Source organism: Apteryx mantelli, chromosome 2, assembly GCF_036417845.1.
Source record: "Apteryx mantelli isolate bAptMan1 chromosome 2, bAptMan1.hap1, whole genome shotgun sequence".
NCBI lineage: Eukaryota > Metazoa > Chordata > Aves > Apterygiformes > Apterygidae > Apteryx > Apteryx mantelli.
In genome coordinates, this window is record NC_089979.1 from 168,724,665 (window position 1) to 168,739,694 (window position 15,030).

At 48.5% G+C, this 15,030-nt stretch overlaps 2 protein-coding genes across 2 annotated transcripts in view; one reads left to right on the forward strand and one right to left on the reverse strand.

Moving 5' to 3' along the window:
* LOC136991349 (obscurin-like) overlaps nt 1-8,403 on the reverse strand; it is a 157,830-nt gene extending 149,427 nt beyond the window's left edge. Inside the window, exons 1-6 of the mRNA XM_067292216.1 lie at nt 8,368-8,403; nt 7,437-7,584; nt 4,889-5,152; nt 4,326-4,601; nt 2,576-2,851; nt 457-732 (exon numbers count right to left, since the gene is read on the reverse strand). Of these exons, the coding sequence (XP_067148317.1) occupies nt 457-732; nt 2,576-2,851; nt 4,326-4,601; nt 4,889-5,152; nt 7,437-7,584; nt 8,368-8,403 (1,276 nt within the window). The remainder of the gene's footprint in view (nt 1-456; nt 733-2,575; nt 2,852-4,325; nt 4,602-4,888; nt 5,153-7,436; nt 7,585-8,367) is intronic.
* A 1,173-nt stretch (nt 8,404-9,576) lies between these two features.
* LOC136991310 (5-beta-cholestane-3-alpha,7-alpha-diol 12-alpha-hydroxylase-like) lies at nt 9,577-11,418 on the forward strand. Its single transcript, XM_067292029.1, has one exon. It carries the CDS (start codon nt 9,867-9,869, stop codon nt 11,397-11,399), a length of 1,533 nt encoding a protein of 510 aa, XP_067148130.1. The 5' UTR covers nt 9,577-9,866; the 3' UTR covers nt 11,400-11,418.
* Nucleotides 11,419-15,030: the final 3,612 nt, after the last annotated feature.

Consider the following 15,030-nt stretch of genomic DNA (forward strand, 5'->3'; position numbering starts at 1 on the left):
ATCCTGAATTTACAGCCTCTTTTCTTATCTGTTTGCTTTACTCCCATTCTCCTCTACCTTGTACAATGCTTTGCCCCAGAACAGGGCGCACACAGTGGCAATCTAGTTTTTCTTAGCGGCCTTTCCCCACAGCTCTATTTCTGTGCTTTAAAACTTCCCACTTCCAGCTCATTTTCAGCTACCCATCACTGGAAAAGGTTGTATGATAACGTGTGTGAAGGAGATGATAAACAAACAAGAAAAAACTATTTAGCATCGCTTTAGCCAAGGAGTCTCCAACCAGTTTCTCCTCCTCAACACTGCTAAATTCAAATGGCCAAATTCATGTGCAGCATGGTTCACAGATATTGCTCCAGGAGAGATCGTAGCTGCACCGTGGCCATTAGGTAGAGAATAATCACTGTTCATCTTAGCCACCCAGCAAAGCTGCATAACATGCCCAAAGTGAAAACTCACCAGTAACTCCAAGCTTGAAGGTCAGCTTCTGGCCTGCAGCCTCACAGATGTATTCGCCAGCATCTTTCTTCTCCAGCCGCTCTATAAGCAGACGACGGGTTTTGCCCAGAGTCTCGATTTGGAATTTTCTAGAGGAAATGAGCAGTTTTCCATCCTTGTACCATTTCACTTCAGTTGTGTCCTCTGCTACCTCACAGCTGAGGCTGGCACTTTCTGTCAGGACAGCATGCACCTCCTTCTGGACCTTCTCCTGGTCTATAAACGCAGGTGTCGTCTCTGAGTGCAGAAAAAGGAGAGAATATTGACAGAGGGATTCAAATGAGGCCATCTGTGTGCACAGGCCTGGAAAACATCAAGGTTACCACTTATGTTAAAACCAAATGTCTTCACTGGACAGTATCTACCCTTCTGTGTGAGCAAACTGCAACGTGGAAATTAGGGGAGTAAGAGTCCAGGAATGGAAAGGACCACTCCCACGACTGCAAGCATGCAAAACATGTCAAATTCAGAAACTTCCACAGAATATCTTTCCTGCACATCACCAACCCCCCCCCCCCAATATCTTTTCATTAAGACCTACAGTGAATTATCAAGGACACAACTGTAACATGTCATAGCAGAAATGATGGTCTCCTGGTTCACTTGTCCATCCTAACCCAACACAGTACTGTTGGCTTCTGGAACACTCTTCATAGTCTCTTCCACTGTCACAGATGTGACGGTCAAAAGACAAAGGAATACAATTTCCCTACAGCAGTCAGTTAGCCCAGGACTGTGGGCGGCAAGGTACTCAAGCATGTCTACAACTTCAACACTCCCTTCAACATCACACGCTTAGAACAGTTTGGGAACCTTCTGAATCCAGTTCTAAAAGACCAAGTACTAGCAATCTTTCAAGACAAAGGGGCATTTAGCATCTAGCAGAAGTGTTACAAGCATCTCAGAAGGTTAGGACCTCAAATACACAATAGCATGAGTTCAAAAAAGTGCTGAGTTTTCAGTCCATCTCTATAAATTCTGCTGTTAAAACTGCAAATGGCAGAGCACATTCCAACCTCTCAGTTTTTAGAACTGGGTGTGGAAATCTAACAAGGAAAGGATTTTTGAATGAATTTCATTTCAGGATTGAAATACTACAACAGAAAAGCACATGACCAAGTACTTCTGTGTTTTCCAGAAAATATGTTTCTGAGGAGAACTTTGTTGTGGTAACTAGAGGCTTTACAGCTGGATGCAGAAGAAACAGATGAAGCAGAATGCAGAAAAAAAACCTATTTAATTGCTGTCTAACTAGCCACCTTGTTTTCTAACAGTCTGGGCTAGTTTTCATTTAATCTGTACTTTTTTACTGATTAACACTCATCAAGCCTCAGCAATTCCTCTCACAGTTCAACTGGTTTCAGGCTCACCACTGCTAGTCCAGCACTATGCTCAGAAATGCCTGTGGCTGGAACAGCCCAGGTGAGTACCTCTTCATCACTCTCTTTCCAAATTTCTTTTGAAAATTCTGAAAGTCTTTAGTCCTCACACTGATGGTTCTTAAGTTATTCCTCCATTTCTTGGCTGGCAAAGCCAATCCTTTATTCCTTGCGTGTTTTACAGATAGTCTGTTTTACTTGCAGTTCCAATACAGACCGATCAAGCCTCACACAATGAATGTCAGACTCGCTTATCTGATTGTGACTTCCTACTCAACGGCATTGTAAATGGGGTAACGTGCTGCTTGGTGGAGCTCATGTTACTCCTCCCTTGACATGCTTCATGCAAAATGTACACTCCTATCACACGTGCTTGTCTTTGTCAAGAGGTTCAGTGCACAAGAATCACCCTTTGGGATCCCAGGAATGGGAAAGATTTGAACAACATGCTGACTATTATTTCTATTCTATTCATTTCTGCAATTATTATTATATAGACTACTTAAGAATGTGACAAGCCTTTGTGACATGATAAAACCAAATATTTCAGTATATACCAGACCCAGCACACAGCAAATCAGATAAACTTTACAGACTGCAGTAGAGCCCAGACTATTGCAATTGGGTCATTGTGTAATATGGAATCACAATTATTATTTTATTATTCTCTACCGAAATTTTGAAAAGAGTATCAGTCTTACCCATGACATTAATCTTGAAGGTCAGTTTCTGGCCAGCAGCCTCGCAGGTGTACTCGCCAGCATCTTTCTCTTCCACCTGCTCCACCACCAGCTGCCGCAATTTGCCCTCTGACTCCACCTTGAACTTCTTGCTTGAGGTGATCAGCTTCCCCTCCTTGTACCATTTCACCTCGGTCCCCCTCTGGGCCACCTCGCAGCTCAGCGTGGCCTTCTCTTTCAGGGCTGCCTGCACCTCCTTCTGCACCCTGTCCTTGTTTGTAAACACAACTTCTGGCTCTGAAAAGAGAGATTAATTCAAAGTGCATCCCTGAGCTGAAGTTTCCTAAACTCTGTATCATAGCTCACAGGGAATACTGGAAACCACCTCTCTGGCTTGACGATATCCATCTAAAGCTATTGGAAGGACATGTGGATTGTGATTTTTTTTTTTTTTAAGAATGTTTTAGCTGCTTTGTCATTAATCACACAAAGATTAATAATATCTGTGTCAGCAAGCTAGGACTTTGGATGGATGGTTCATAGTAGCATTAGATGGCAGGCCCCAGCCAAGGGAAGATTTCTTTTGGTTGAAGTTGAGTAAAAGCATATGAATTCTTAGCGGCAGCAACTGCCTCCTGCTGTGTCAAAGCCCCATATCTCTGATTTCTTTTGTTCCAGATTGCTGCCTCTGCTGTCCCACAGGCTTGGCACTAGGTCATTTCATATAGTACTTAGGGCACTGGACCAGGACTTAAGTGCTCAAGACTGCGCATTATCTCCAATGCGACCTTGAGAAAATCCCAGCCCACCTCTCATCCTTACATCCAACTGGTGAAATCCCTTCCCCTACAGAAGGTCCATTACTTTAGGCTGCTAGCAAGAGGATTAGGAGGTAGGGAGCGAGCTGGAAAACTGAATCCATCCCCTCATTCTGGAGTCCCAGTGCAGGGATTCGCCTTGAATGAGTCTCCATGCCACTTTCTTCCCCTATCTGCCATTTGCCCGATGCCTTAGAGACCTGAACTTCCATAAAAGCTTACTGTTACATTCCTCTGTTGTCTCCTACCCTCCCCTCCAGGCTGAAATGAGCACTTTCAAGAGGAACAAAAGGTGCACCCCGCAGATACCCTCTGGCTCTCCACTACGCCCTTGCTCTGAAACTTCCTGAGAATCAGCCGAGTTGCAGAGCTGTCCTAGCTGTACCAGGGTGTGGGGATGTGTTGCCGCGCTCTCGCTCGGTCCCATGGCGCCACCAGGGGAGCACTGCAGCTTCCTGCTGCAGGGCCACAAAGCACAGACCTCAATGTGAGAGATGCTAAAACGGCGTTTATTGTGAGCTACACTCAAGCTTACCTACAGTTGCAATTCGTTCCCACCCCTAGTCTGCGCGTCACACCGCGTGATCTTCCGCTACGCCTACTCTACCGCTTCTCATGCAAATATCTTTGTCTACGCAGTTTCCCAAGATCCCTCACAGGGATGGAGAGGAAAAATCAGTACTTTTTATGGCCCTGTTTGCACAGTGATGGCTAGCTCCCAAACGTTTTAAAGGATGGAGCTTCCTCTCCTAAAGATTGTAGAATGTTTTATATAAACAATATGAAGAGAACTGTATTCCTAACTCCTTGGCCCATTTTCCTACCAGAGCTAGGCCATCCCAATGATTTTCTCCAAAAATTTAAACCCTAATAGGAAAGATTCTTATGGAAAGATATTCAGTTTCCTAAATATTCAAGAAATAGGAAGGATGGACCAAAGAATTTTCTCTCACCTGTGACGTTAATCTTGAAGGTCAGTTTCTGGCCAGCAGCCTCGCAGGTGTACTCGCCAGCATCTTTCTCTTCCACCTGCTCCACCACCAGCTGCCGCAATTTGCCCTCTGACTCCACCTTGAACTTCTTGCTTGAGGTGATCAGCTTCCCCTCCTTGTACCATTTCACCTCGGTCCCCCTCTGGGCCACCTCGCAGCTCAGCGTGGCCTTCTCTTTCAGGGCTGCCTGCACCTCCTTCTGCACCCTGTCCTTGTTTGTAAACACAACTTCTGGCTCTGAAAAGAGAGATTAATTCAAAGTGCATCCCTGAGCTGAAGTTTCCTAAACTCTGTATCATAGCTCACAGGGAATACTGGAAACCACCTCTCTGGCTTGACGATATCCATCTAAAGCTATCGGAAGGACATGTGGATTGTGATTTTTTTTTTTTAAAGAATCTTTTAGCTGCTTTGTCATTAATCACACAAAGATTTTATATATATATATAAAATATATATATATCTATATCAGTTTCCTAAATATTCAAGAAATAGGAAGGATGGACCAAAGAACTTTCTCTCACCTGTGACAACCATCTGGAAGACCACTTTCTGGCCAGCAGCCTCACAGGTGTACTCGCCAGCGTCTGTCTTTTCCACCTGATGCACCACCAGCCACCGTGCTTTGCCCTCCGACTCTACCCTGAACTTCTCACTTGAGGTGATCAGCTTCCCCTCCTTGTACCATTTCACCTCAGTCTTCTCCTGGGTCACATCACAGCTCATCAAGGCATTCTCTTTCAGGACAGCCTTCACCTCATTCTGCATTTTATCTTCAAACACATCATCTGCAAGATTGCAAAGAAGGAAAAATTACACCCAGGCCATCAGGGCTGCATAAAAGAATGACAGGATGGGCTTTCAAGTTTCATTTCCACCTTGGAACAGAGTTCATGCAAGGTTAGACATGTTTCCAAACAATTTCAGTGAAGCTGCAGGTAGATTTTAAGAAACCTATGATGCTTTAAAGCTTTGTCTCCAAGTTCCTGTTGTATGGGGTTTTCAATGGGAGATTGTCTGGTAGGTTATGATTTAAATAAACCAACTGTAAAACGAAAAAAAGGCTTATTAAGAAAATGCTTGTGGAAGCACTGGCAGGAACAGTTTGCTTCCAAACAGCACAGTTCCTGGCTGCTGCTCACTTGGACAGCAAGCAGGCTGCCAGCAGAATTACGGTGCCTGATCGCTAGGTGTACACCAGCTTTCCTGCACATGCTGTGCAGGGTCAGTCTCCGCAAGCCAAGCAGGGTGGGCACTCTTGGGAAGAACGACACATTCTGTTCACTTGCAGAAGAGACCAGGCTGCATGTTCACAGCAAACAGCACCTGCTGCAGACAGGATCATTCATTTGCCAACGCTGTCCCCCTACCTGGGTCTAAATTGTTTTTGGAAAAAATGGTAAGGGTTATGAAATAGCTGCATAACATCTGGACTACCTTCACAAAGATTTATATGGAGTTGTGTCCTTACGGAACAGCGTAACTTCCAGGATATATTCTACAAAATGTGTGCTACTAACAACAGGATAAAATCAGAGAGTCATAGAATAATTCAGGTTGGTAGCAATCTCTGGAGGTCATCCAGGCCAATTTCCCCACTCAAAGCAGGCCAAATTAGCTCAAGCTGCTCAGGGCCCTGTCAAGTTCTGAGTATCTCCAAGAATGGAGACTCCGCAACGTCTCTGGGCTCCCATTTCAGTGCTTGACCACTCCCATGGTGAAAAGGTTTTCCCTAATATCTTATCGGAACAACCCATGTTCCAGCTTGTGTACTTTGCCTCCTGTCCTATCACGGTGCACCTTTGAGAAGAGTCTGGACTCATGGTCTCTACATCCTCCCATTACATGACTAGAGAATAAGATCTCCCCTTTGGCCTCCACCTCTCCAAGCTGAACAAATCCAGTTCCCTCAGCCTCTCCTCATATGTCATGTGCTCCAACCCCCTATTATCATGGAGGCTTCCACTGGAGTTGCTCCAACAGCCTTTTGGATTTCCTGATGTAATAACTGGCAAATTTCTCTACCAAGCAGACATTGAATTAACAAAAGTAATTTGGTTTTAGTCTTGGTTTTGGTATATCCTAAGGACATCATTTTAAAAGTTGGGCATAGGAAATAACCTTGGATCTAGTGACCATAAGACCATCTACTTTAAAGTGAACGGAGGGATTAACAAAAATATCTTTATAATACACTTATTTAAAAGTGGCAAACTTGGTTGAATTATGAGAACTCATCAGTGAAGAAAAGAGCTATTTGTTCAAGACTCAATGCGGGATCTGATATCCTTGAAATCTTCATCACAGTGGAAGAACAGAAAGGAAAGGACTGGCCGGCTAAAAAGTCGCTGAACTATCCTCTAAAACCCTTTATAAGGCAAAACACAAATAAGGAATGGAAGAAAGCACAGCTCTGCAAAAAAACTACGTCTCTGAGGTCAAGAACTGTAGCGGTAAAGCAAGATTTGCCAAAAGTCAGGCTGGATCCAGGCTTGCGAAGGAAGTTAAAATAGATAGCAGGGGATCCTTTAACACTAGAAACAGAAGTGGGCAAGGAAAGAAGTGGGGCAATGATGCAAAGAGGCTGGGCTTCAGGTTTCAGAGCTCTTTGTATCACACCTCTGAAGACAACTAGCAAATTCCTAGAAAATATTCTCCTATAGGCTAATTTGTTCCCTCTGGACCTCACCCTCAGCCTATGGTAGATATTTTGCCTGCAGAAACAAACCAATAGAGGTTATAGAGCTACTAATTAAACGAGTGACTCCTAAGTTCACATGTTATGGTTCCATTGCAGACAACTGCCTTCAGTGTGAGGTTTCAGTTTCTCATTTGACTTTCCCTTGGGTGAATACTACTTGTTCACACAAAGTCTAGTCGGTGCTCTCACTCGGTTGTATCTTTAATTAGCAGCAGGGCAAAAAGACAGGTGATCTGAGATCACAGAACTCTGAGGGTCAGAAGAGGGTCAGAAGATCCATTTTCCAGTTCTGGTTCTAGAGCACACTTCCTCTGCGGTCTTGGGCAAGAGCCTCAAGGTCCCAACACTTCTCCTTTTAAAATAGCCAATACATAGCCTCTTCCATAACCTTTGCCACTGCCTTCCTCCCCCCAGCCACTCTCTGCAGCCTCCTAGCACCATCCTCTTCTCCTCCTTGATGACTTTCACTTCTCTGCACGCTGTCTCTATCATGTCTGCACTCTGAGTGGCAGCAGCTGCCTGGGAGGGTAAGGAGTGGGGTAAGTTCAGGTCAAGTTCCTATGCTGCTGACCACGGCAGTACATGCAACCCCGGGATCCACGCCATAGGCTTACTGACAATATCGCACCGTCCGCAGAGAGGGACGGGTCCTGCAGGGAGCATGCCGCAGCAGGAAGCCAGCTTACGTGCTCTGAACCGGAGGAGTTCCTCTGTTGGCATTGACTGTAGGAGGACTGTTGGAGACCACAAGGCTTGCTCATTAACAGGCAAGAGTACGTGGCCTGTGGTGGGTGATGTGAAACTCCCCAAAGGGACATTTCAGCTGACTTGTAGATTCAAGCAGCATTCAGACATCTAAAAGACCTCAAGCGCACACCATGGTTTGCATGCAAAAGTTCGGTGGTGGCTAAAATCCTAGCTAGAAGGCAAGGATCCCAGACAAGTCTGGAGGACACTGTGGGCAGAAGACACAGAAAAGCAGAAGGAAAATGGGTAAAAACCCGGGAGGCACAAAGAGGCAGGGAGTGGGGAACTGAGAGTTTGGGGTAAAACAGAAGAGGAAGAGCTGTGGGTGGAGGCAAAAGCAGTGGGACGGCTGGGAGGAAAGGGGAAGGACAAGGCGAGAGGACAAAATCATCAGCTCCGGAGCTGGTTGCCCGCTTTGCCAAGGGTAACCGCACCGCCGTAGGCTCCGTTACGGTGGTGGCATCCTCCCCATCACCCATGTTGGCCACGGGTGTCCCCGTTCATCCCTTCACACTCCTCGTGCTCCTCTCCCAGCCTGAGAGGGGGGTGACCTACCTCGGCTTGACACGCCAGAGAGCTGCGTTGATGCATGTTCCCCGTTACTGAACACGTCAGCCCCACTGGGACGTCTCCAAAAACCCTCCTTCATCTGCAGCTGGCTGCTCCCCTGCTTGCAGCAGTGCTAAGGAAAACAGAGATACCTCCATCCTCCAGCCGAGAGCTTGGGGGTGAAATATTTGCCTGATGGTCCATGTGTGTCTGGTGGACTATTTGCCTGAGAAAGCTGGAGAAAGGAAAAAAAAAAAAGCTTCCCTGGAGCATAAAAAGGGTTAAAGAGAAAAGCAATTTTTGCCGAATTGGGGCTCCCGGGCGCTGCAGCCTAATGCAGTGGAGGCGTGCAGCCTGCGGCTCCCTGGGGAGCAGGGCTGGACGGGAAGGCAAGGGGACGGACCGTGCGTGTCCCAGCGTGCGGTGCCGGGCGCTGGCCCTCTAATCTGGGCAGGGTAACCAGCGACACACATGGTTCGTGGGAGGAAAATCCCCCGCCACCAGCACGGGCCAGAGGAGGGTGCAGGGGACGTGGAGTTGGGGCGGCTAAAATCCGAGCTAGCAAGGAAGGAGCCCAGAAAAGTCTGGAGGGTGAATGGGGAGCAGGAGAGACCGAAAAGCACAGGGAAAATGGGTAAAAGCACAAGGAAAATGGGTAAAAGCACAGGACATGGGGTGGGATGGGGGCTGCGGGGCGCAGAGCAAGGAGGAGGGCAGAGGGACATCAGCAGGGACTGGACACCCACAGAGGGGACCAAGCCTGCGCAGCGCGAGCGAGAGATCGGGGCTGGGAGGGAGCCAGGACTGGGAGGGCAGAGCTGGGTCAGTGGTTGATTTAAACCCTCCTCAACCCTGGGGAAGGTGAACCTGCATTGCTTTGCCCTTGTACGGATTAGCAGTGCTCGCACAGCCAAAAGAACACTTATGGGGCACTGGGTTTTGGAGAACCTCAAAATGTTGGCGCTCTTTCCTCCTCTTGGCTTTCAAGACCGAATCAGTTCAGTTTTTAACCCCTCTTCCTCTCTCCTGAACTCATTGACAGCAGCATTTCCAATCTCTTAGTCTCTTTTATTCAGCCAGCAGCCCATAGCCTGGTGTTAAGGGCAGCAATCACAGAGTGAAATTCTCTGCCCCCTGTTTTTTTTCTTTTTCAAAAAGCAAGCCTCAATGCAGGTGCAGCTTTTAGCCTGGAAAAAGTAATTTAAGTTCCCGCAAAGCACACGCTGAAACCCATCAACCTCGCTCAGCAGCCCAGTCACTCCAACGTGACTGTAACGTACCTTTGCCCTGATTGTACCTGCTCTTTCCATGCTCAAAAACATCTGTCTTCAGTGAAAGGAAAGGCAGGTATAAGCGGCAGAGCTTTGCAGGGGAAGGGTAAATACTTGCCACCAATAGGGACTGAGGTTGTCAGCTGTGCCTCAGCTTATCAGCGACCAGATGTGAATAAAGAGCCTTCTCCTGCCCCAGGCCAGGTCAAAACCCCGGACGGGCGCAGAGCTCTCATGGCTCTCTGGGTAACTCTTCTTTGTTCCCTGGTAGCATCGCTGCTTGGTGGCCTCTACCTCCTGGGAGCGTTTCGAAGGAGGAGAGCCAATGAGCCCCCTCTGGACAAGGGTCACATCCCGTGGCTGGGTTACGCCCTGGATTTCAGAAAGGACAGTTCAGAGTTTCTAAAGAGGATGCAGAGAAAACACGGGGATATTTTCACAGTGCTACTCGGAGGCTATTACTTCACCTTCGTGATGGACCCCTTTTGCTTTGGCGCCATAGTGAAGGAATCACGAGCCAAACTAGACTTTAAGAAGTTTGCATCCGAACTGGTCCGCCGGGTTTTTGGATACCAGTCCGTTGAAGTCAGCCACAAGATTATTCAGCTATCAAGCACGAAGCATCTGATGGGGGATGGACTCGTTGTCATGACACAAGCCATGATGGAGAACTTGCAGAAGCTGATGCTTTTCAAGATGAACTCAGGAGAGAGGGAGCGAACGTGGCAAGAGGACAGTCTCTTCAACTACTGCTACAACATCATCTTCAGAGCTGGGTACCTGGCTTTGTACGGCAGTGAGCCACACCAAGGGGCAGACAACAAGGAGAAAGCTAACGAGCACGATCGTGTTCACTCTGATGAGCTGTTCTATGAATTCCGGAAGTACGACCGCCTCTTCCCTCGTCTGGCCTATGCCGTGTTGCCTCCCAAAGACAAAATTGAAGCTGAGCGGCTCAAGAGGCTCTTCTGGAGCATGCTGTCTGTGAAGAAGAGCCGACAGAAGGACAACATCAGTGGGTGGGTAAGTGACCAAGAGCAGTCCCTGGCAGAAAACGGTGTTCCCGAGTACATGAGGGATCGTTTCATGTTTCTGCTCCTCTGGGCATCCCAAGGCAATACTGGCCCAGCTGCCTTCTGGCTCCTCTTCTATCTAATGAAACATCCAGAAGCTATGAAGGCTGTGAAGGAAGAAGTGGATAAAGTCTCCAGGGAGAGCGGCCAGGAAGTGAAGCCAGGTAGGCCACCAATTAACGTCACTAGGGACATGTTAAACCAGACCCCTCTTCTGGACAGTGCTCTGGAGGAGACCCTGCGGCTGGTTGCAGCCCCAATCCTTATCAGAGCCGTCCTGCAGGACATGACCCTTAAGACGAGCGACGGGACAGAGTACGCTCTCCGCAAAGGAGACAGGGTGGCTTTGTTCCCACATGCCTCTGTGCAGATGGACCCAGAAATCCATCCCGAGCCTCACCGATTTAAATATGACCGGTTCCTAAACCCAGATGGCACCAGGAAAGATTTCTACAAGAATGGGAAAAAGCTGAAGTATTTCAGCATGCCTTGGGGAGCAGGGATATCCATCTGTCCTGGGCGGTTCTTCGCGACCAATGAAATGAAACTGTTTGTGTTCTTGATGCTGACTTACTATGACTTGGAGCTGCTTGACGGAGAAGAGGAGATCCCGCCGATAGACAGCAGCCGCTGGGGATTTGGAACGATGCAGCCCATTCGTGACGTTCGCTTCAGATACCGGCCGCGCTTTTAATTTGAAAAGCCTCGTTACGTTCGGCCTCCTGGCTTGTTTAGGAGCTGTTGGTGAAATAAACTGCACAAAACTCCTCCCACGGGTATCGGATCCGTGCAGAGCGCTTTCGTGAGAGCAAATGCTGGTATGACCTCGCTTGTTTAACAGTTATTGTGGCTTTTCTCTTTATTTCCATTGCACGTTTCACTGCTCTGTGTCTATGGTTATTGTATTGTTTTTACTTCAGTTTAGCCTTGGGACTGTGTTATTTTGTTATCAGACTCTTAACGATGTATTGAAATGAAATGAAGCAAGCAGACATCCTAGCATATTTTCCGCGTGAAGCATATCCGCGGCAGAATGGCATCAGCCCGCACGCTGGGGATTTGTCTCCCTCCTCCCCACTTTTCCCCTTGTCAATCCGAAACGTCTCACTGCGTTCAGAAAGGCACTGAAAGGTCGGAGAACAATAAATATGCTCTCTGCAGCTGCAAGGGTTTCATCGTGGGCTTAGCACTGTCTGGCCTGTCATCTCCTTTCGGCATCAGGTTAAAATGCATTCCCCTGAGGTCCCCAGACAGACGCCCCTCAGAGCAGAGGTAGGACCTACTGACCACAGACACCCCCACAACACACAACTGCTCACACCTAAGAAGAGGAGAGAGCTTGCTGGTCTCATTTGCTACATTACTGGGAGGCAAAGGGAGTTGCAAACATCAGTAATAACCTAAGGTACCATTTTCATGCATCTGCATGATTTAAGACGTGGATTTAAGCCTTTCCAGGGCTGCGAGCAGGTGCACGTTCAAGCCCAGTGTCTTGTGCACAGCTGCTGGGGATAAAAAGGGTATTTGCATCTGTGTGTGTGTGTTTGGATTCATCCTACCTGCTGTAACGCGGCTGGAGCGTGGCTACCTACAGCTGGGTTCGTTCCCCCACAGCACCGAACCAAATCACTGGTTCAGTCCAGCTCGTTGAACGTGCCCAGAAATGTCCGAGTCTGCAGGCTGGCCAGGAGCAGATCTGCCCTCCTGCGAGAGAAAAGAGAGTGTAGCTAAAATTAAATTTTATTTTATTTTCTCCAGGTCAAGGTTTTAACCAGCAGAGCTGGTCTTGAGCCCCATGGGCTGGTGGCATTGCCCAGAAGATGCTTCCTGGCAAGGGCTTCCCCCCTGCCAAACTCAGCCCCCGTTCTCTTGTCCTCTTGCCAGTCCCGCTTGGGGAAGGCGATGGCAAGGGCAGACACTGGGTTCATCCCAGGGCTCCGGGCCCTTGGGGACAGCGGGGGACACCAGGGTGCATCAACCCCGCTTCCCGTTGGCCCCTCTTTCCCCCAGCATGCTCCAGCAGCGGAGCAGCCCACAACGGCCGGAGGGGGCTGTGGCAGTCGGGGAGTGGTGGAGGAGAAGACAGGACTGGGGCAGGAGCGAGGACCACAACAACCTCGATCACCCGTGGGCTGCAGCCACAGCTACCTCTGGGCCACAAAACATCCCTGCTTTATGCACCTGTAACAGCCAGCCCAATAAAAGCTAAAACTTTGCCTTGCAAATATTGCTTTGCTTCTTCCCTTCCGCGGTCACAGCAGCTCTTACAAGAGTTAAAGCACAGCCTTGCCGGGGGACAGCAGACTGGTTTTACCCCGATGCTAACCTTGGACTTTGGCGATTACATATGACCGAGGAACCCAACTCAAACATTTTCAGGTGTGTCAAAACATCAAAGCCAAATTTGGCTTTATTCTCTGGAGGCCAGAGTTATGTTGTAACTGCATCTCGAGGGCAAACTACAGGCCTTATAGCGCTGGAAAATTCAGAGAGAAGTGGTCAAGCACCTGGGGCACCACTAGGATAAATAAAAATGCCCCGTTTCCCAGTAGAGTCAGGCCCTGAAGCTAATGCTGTTATCCAAAAAACTGGCCTGACGCTCTCGCAGCAATGAGCTGGCACCCATCCAGTTATGCCGAGCGAGGGGCAGAAAGCAGAGCCGTGCTTGCGAGGTGGCACTGGCGCAGAAGTTGGCTGGCTGCGATGCCTTCTGTCCCACCGCTGTCTTCAAGTATCGCTTAGTGGGTGCCCTTCCTTTGGCATTATCTTCAGGCTGTTGTGGAGGAAAGAGAGGAAAATTAGATAGGGAGAAGGAAAACACGTCCACGTAAGACAGGAGTGACGGCAAGAACCTCAGGGAGACTGGAAGCACCTTCTGGTCTTGATGGGGGGTCTTCAAACCCTCAGAGCTCCTGTACACCTGCCCCCGGGCGAAACAGGCAGACGTATCACGCCACTGTGGGCATCCAGCTGAGGCTGTTGTGCCGTTAGGTGACACGTCCCAAGCGCTCGAGCCAGCTCACCAACCTCTCCCACCACTCCACATCGCTCAGCCACCAGCGCTGGCTGCATCAAAGCCTTTGGTGACTGCTCCAGCCTCTCACTCACCAGGAGACACGTGCGGGAGCCCCATATGGGTCCTGGTTATGAAGGGAAGACGAAGTGACATCCCCACCTCAAGGCACGCTTTAGAGAGGATTTTTTGTGCAGCTGGCTTGCATGAGGGTCATAAATGGCTAGGGCCTGGTGCATACATGCCGGCATTACTTGCATGGCATAGGGTCTCCTCGCTTGGGTCGGGGTGAGTTGGACAGGTCCTGAGCAAACACGGACTGAGTTTGGGAAATGGAGGCAACATAATACGTTGCATTTTCCTTAGGCATATTCCCCATGAGGGCACATTAGCAGTGCACGACTGGGCCTTCCCCTCCTGACAGCTCCCTGGGGTAAGGCCGGGAGAGGTGACCCAGAGCTGGGCGATGACCTGAAGGACTCAGGGAGCTCCAACACCGCAGCAACGTGGGAACTTTCAGATGGCCGCTTTAAAGAGAACCTTTTAAACGCTGTAAAGAGAACCACCCCGGTACCTTTGGCAGCGGTATCCAGAGCTAGTCTCTATTTCTAATGAGGCAGGAGCTTTTTCTGGGCCATTCAGAAGCTACATAGCGAGGGTGCAGTTTCACACCCCCAAGGTCTCTGGCAGCAACACAGTACAACAATACTGTGGAAGGATATAAAAATAATGACAACGACAACGGTTCCGCAGAAAAATCTAGCTTTACCTCTTTGTCAGAACGGTTTATTTAGCATTAGTTAACAAAACAATATTGAGTCTATAAAAGACTTCAGACATGCTCAGGTGCATGCAAATGTGAGAAGCAAAAAAATCACTTAATTGGAGTCATACAAGAAAGAGGAGCGTCAAAGCTCCAGGTGAGTTAATCGGCAATCCAAGTTTTACGCGTAGGCAGGTTGTCCCCCAACATTGAGCTTTCCAACCCAAAGTGCTCCAGCAAGAGTAAAGAACGAGGCTGTGCCAACGGAAACCTCCTTGAATTCGTAAAATAAGTTAAATCCGAAGGAATCCGGGGTTCTGAAAAGTTTAATGGGCCGGATCTCATAACAGTGCCCATCTCCCATAATGTCTCTGCCCCCCAGAGAATCGGGCATGGAGTCTGGCCCTGAAACCTTTGGTTTCTCTTCTTTCGTGCACCATGAAGGCAAGATAACTTTGACATTCAAAGCTTTACAGTCTAATCCGTGTCTGCTCTGCGCAGCACAGTGAAAGCTCCTCTAATCTCAGTTACTCTTTCTGTACTATGCCA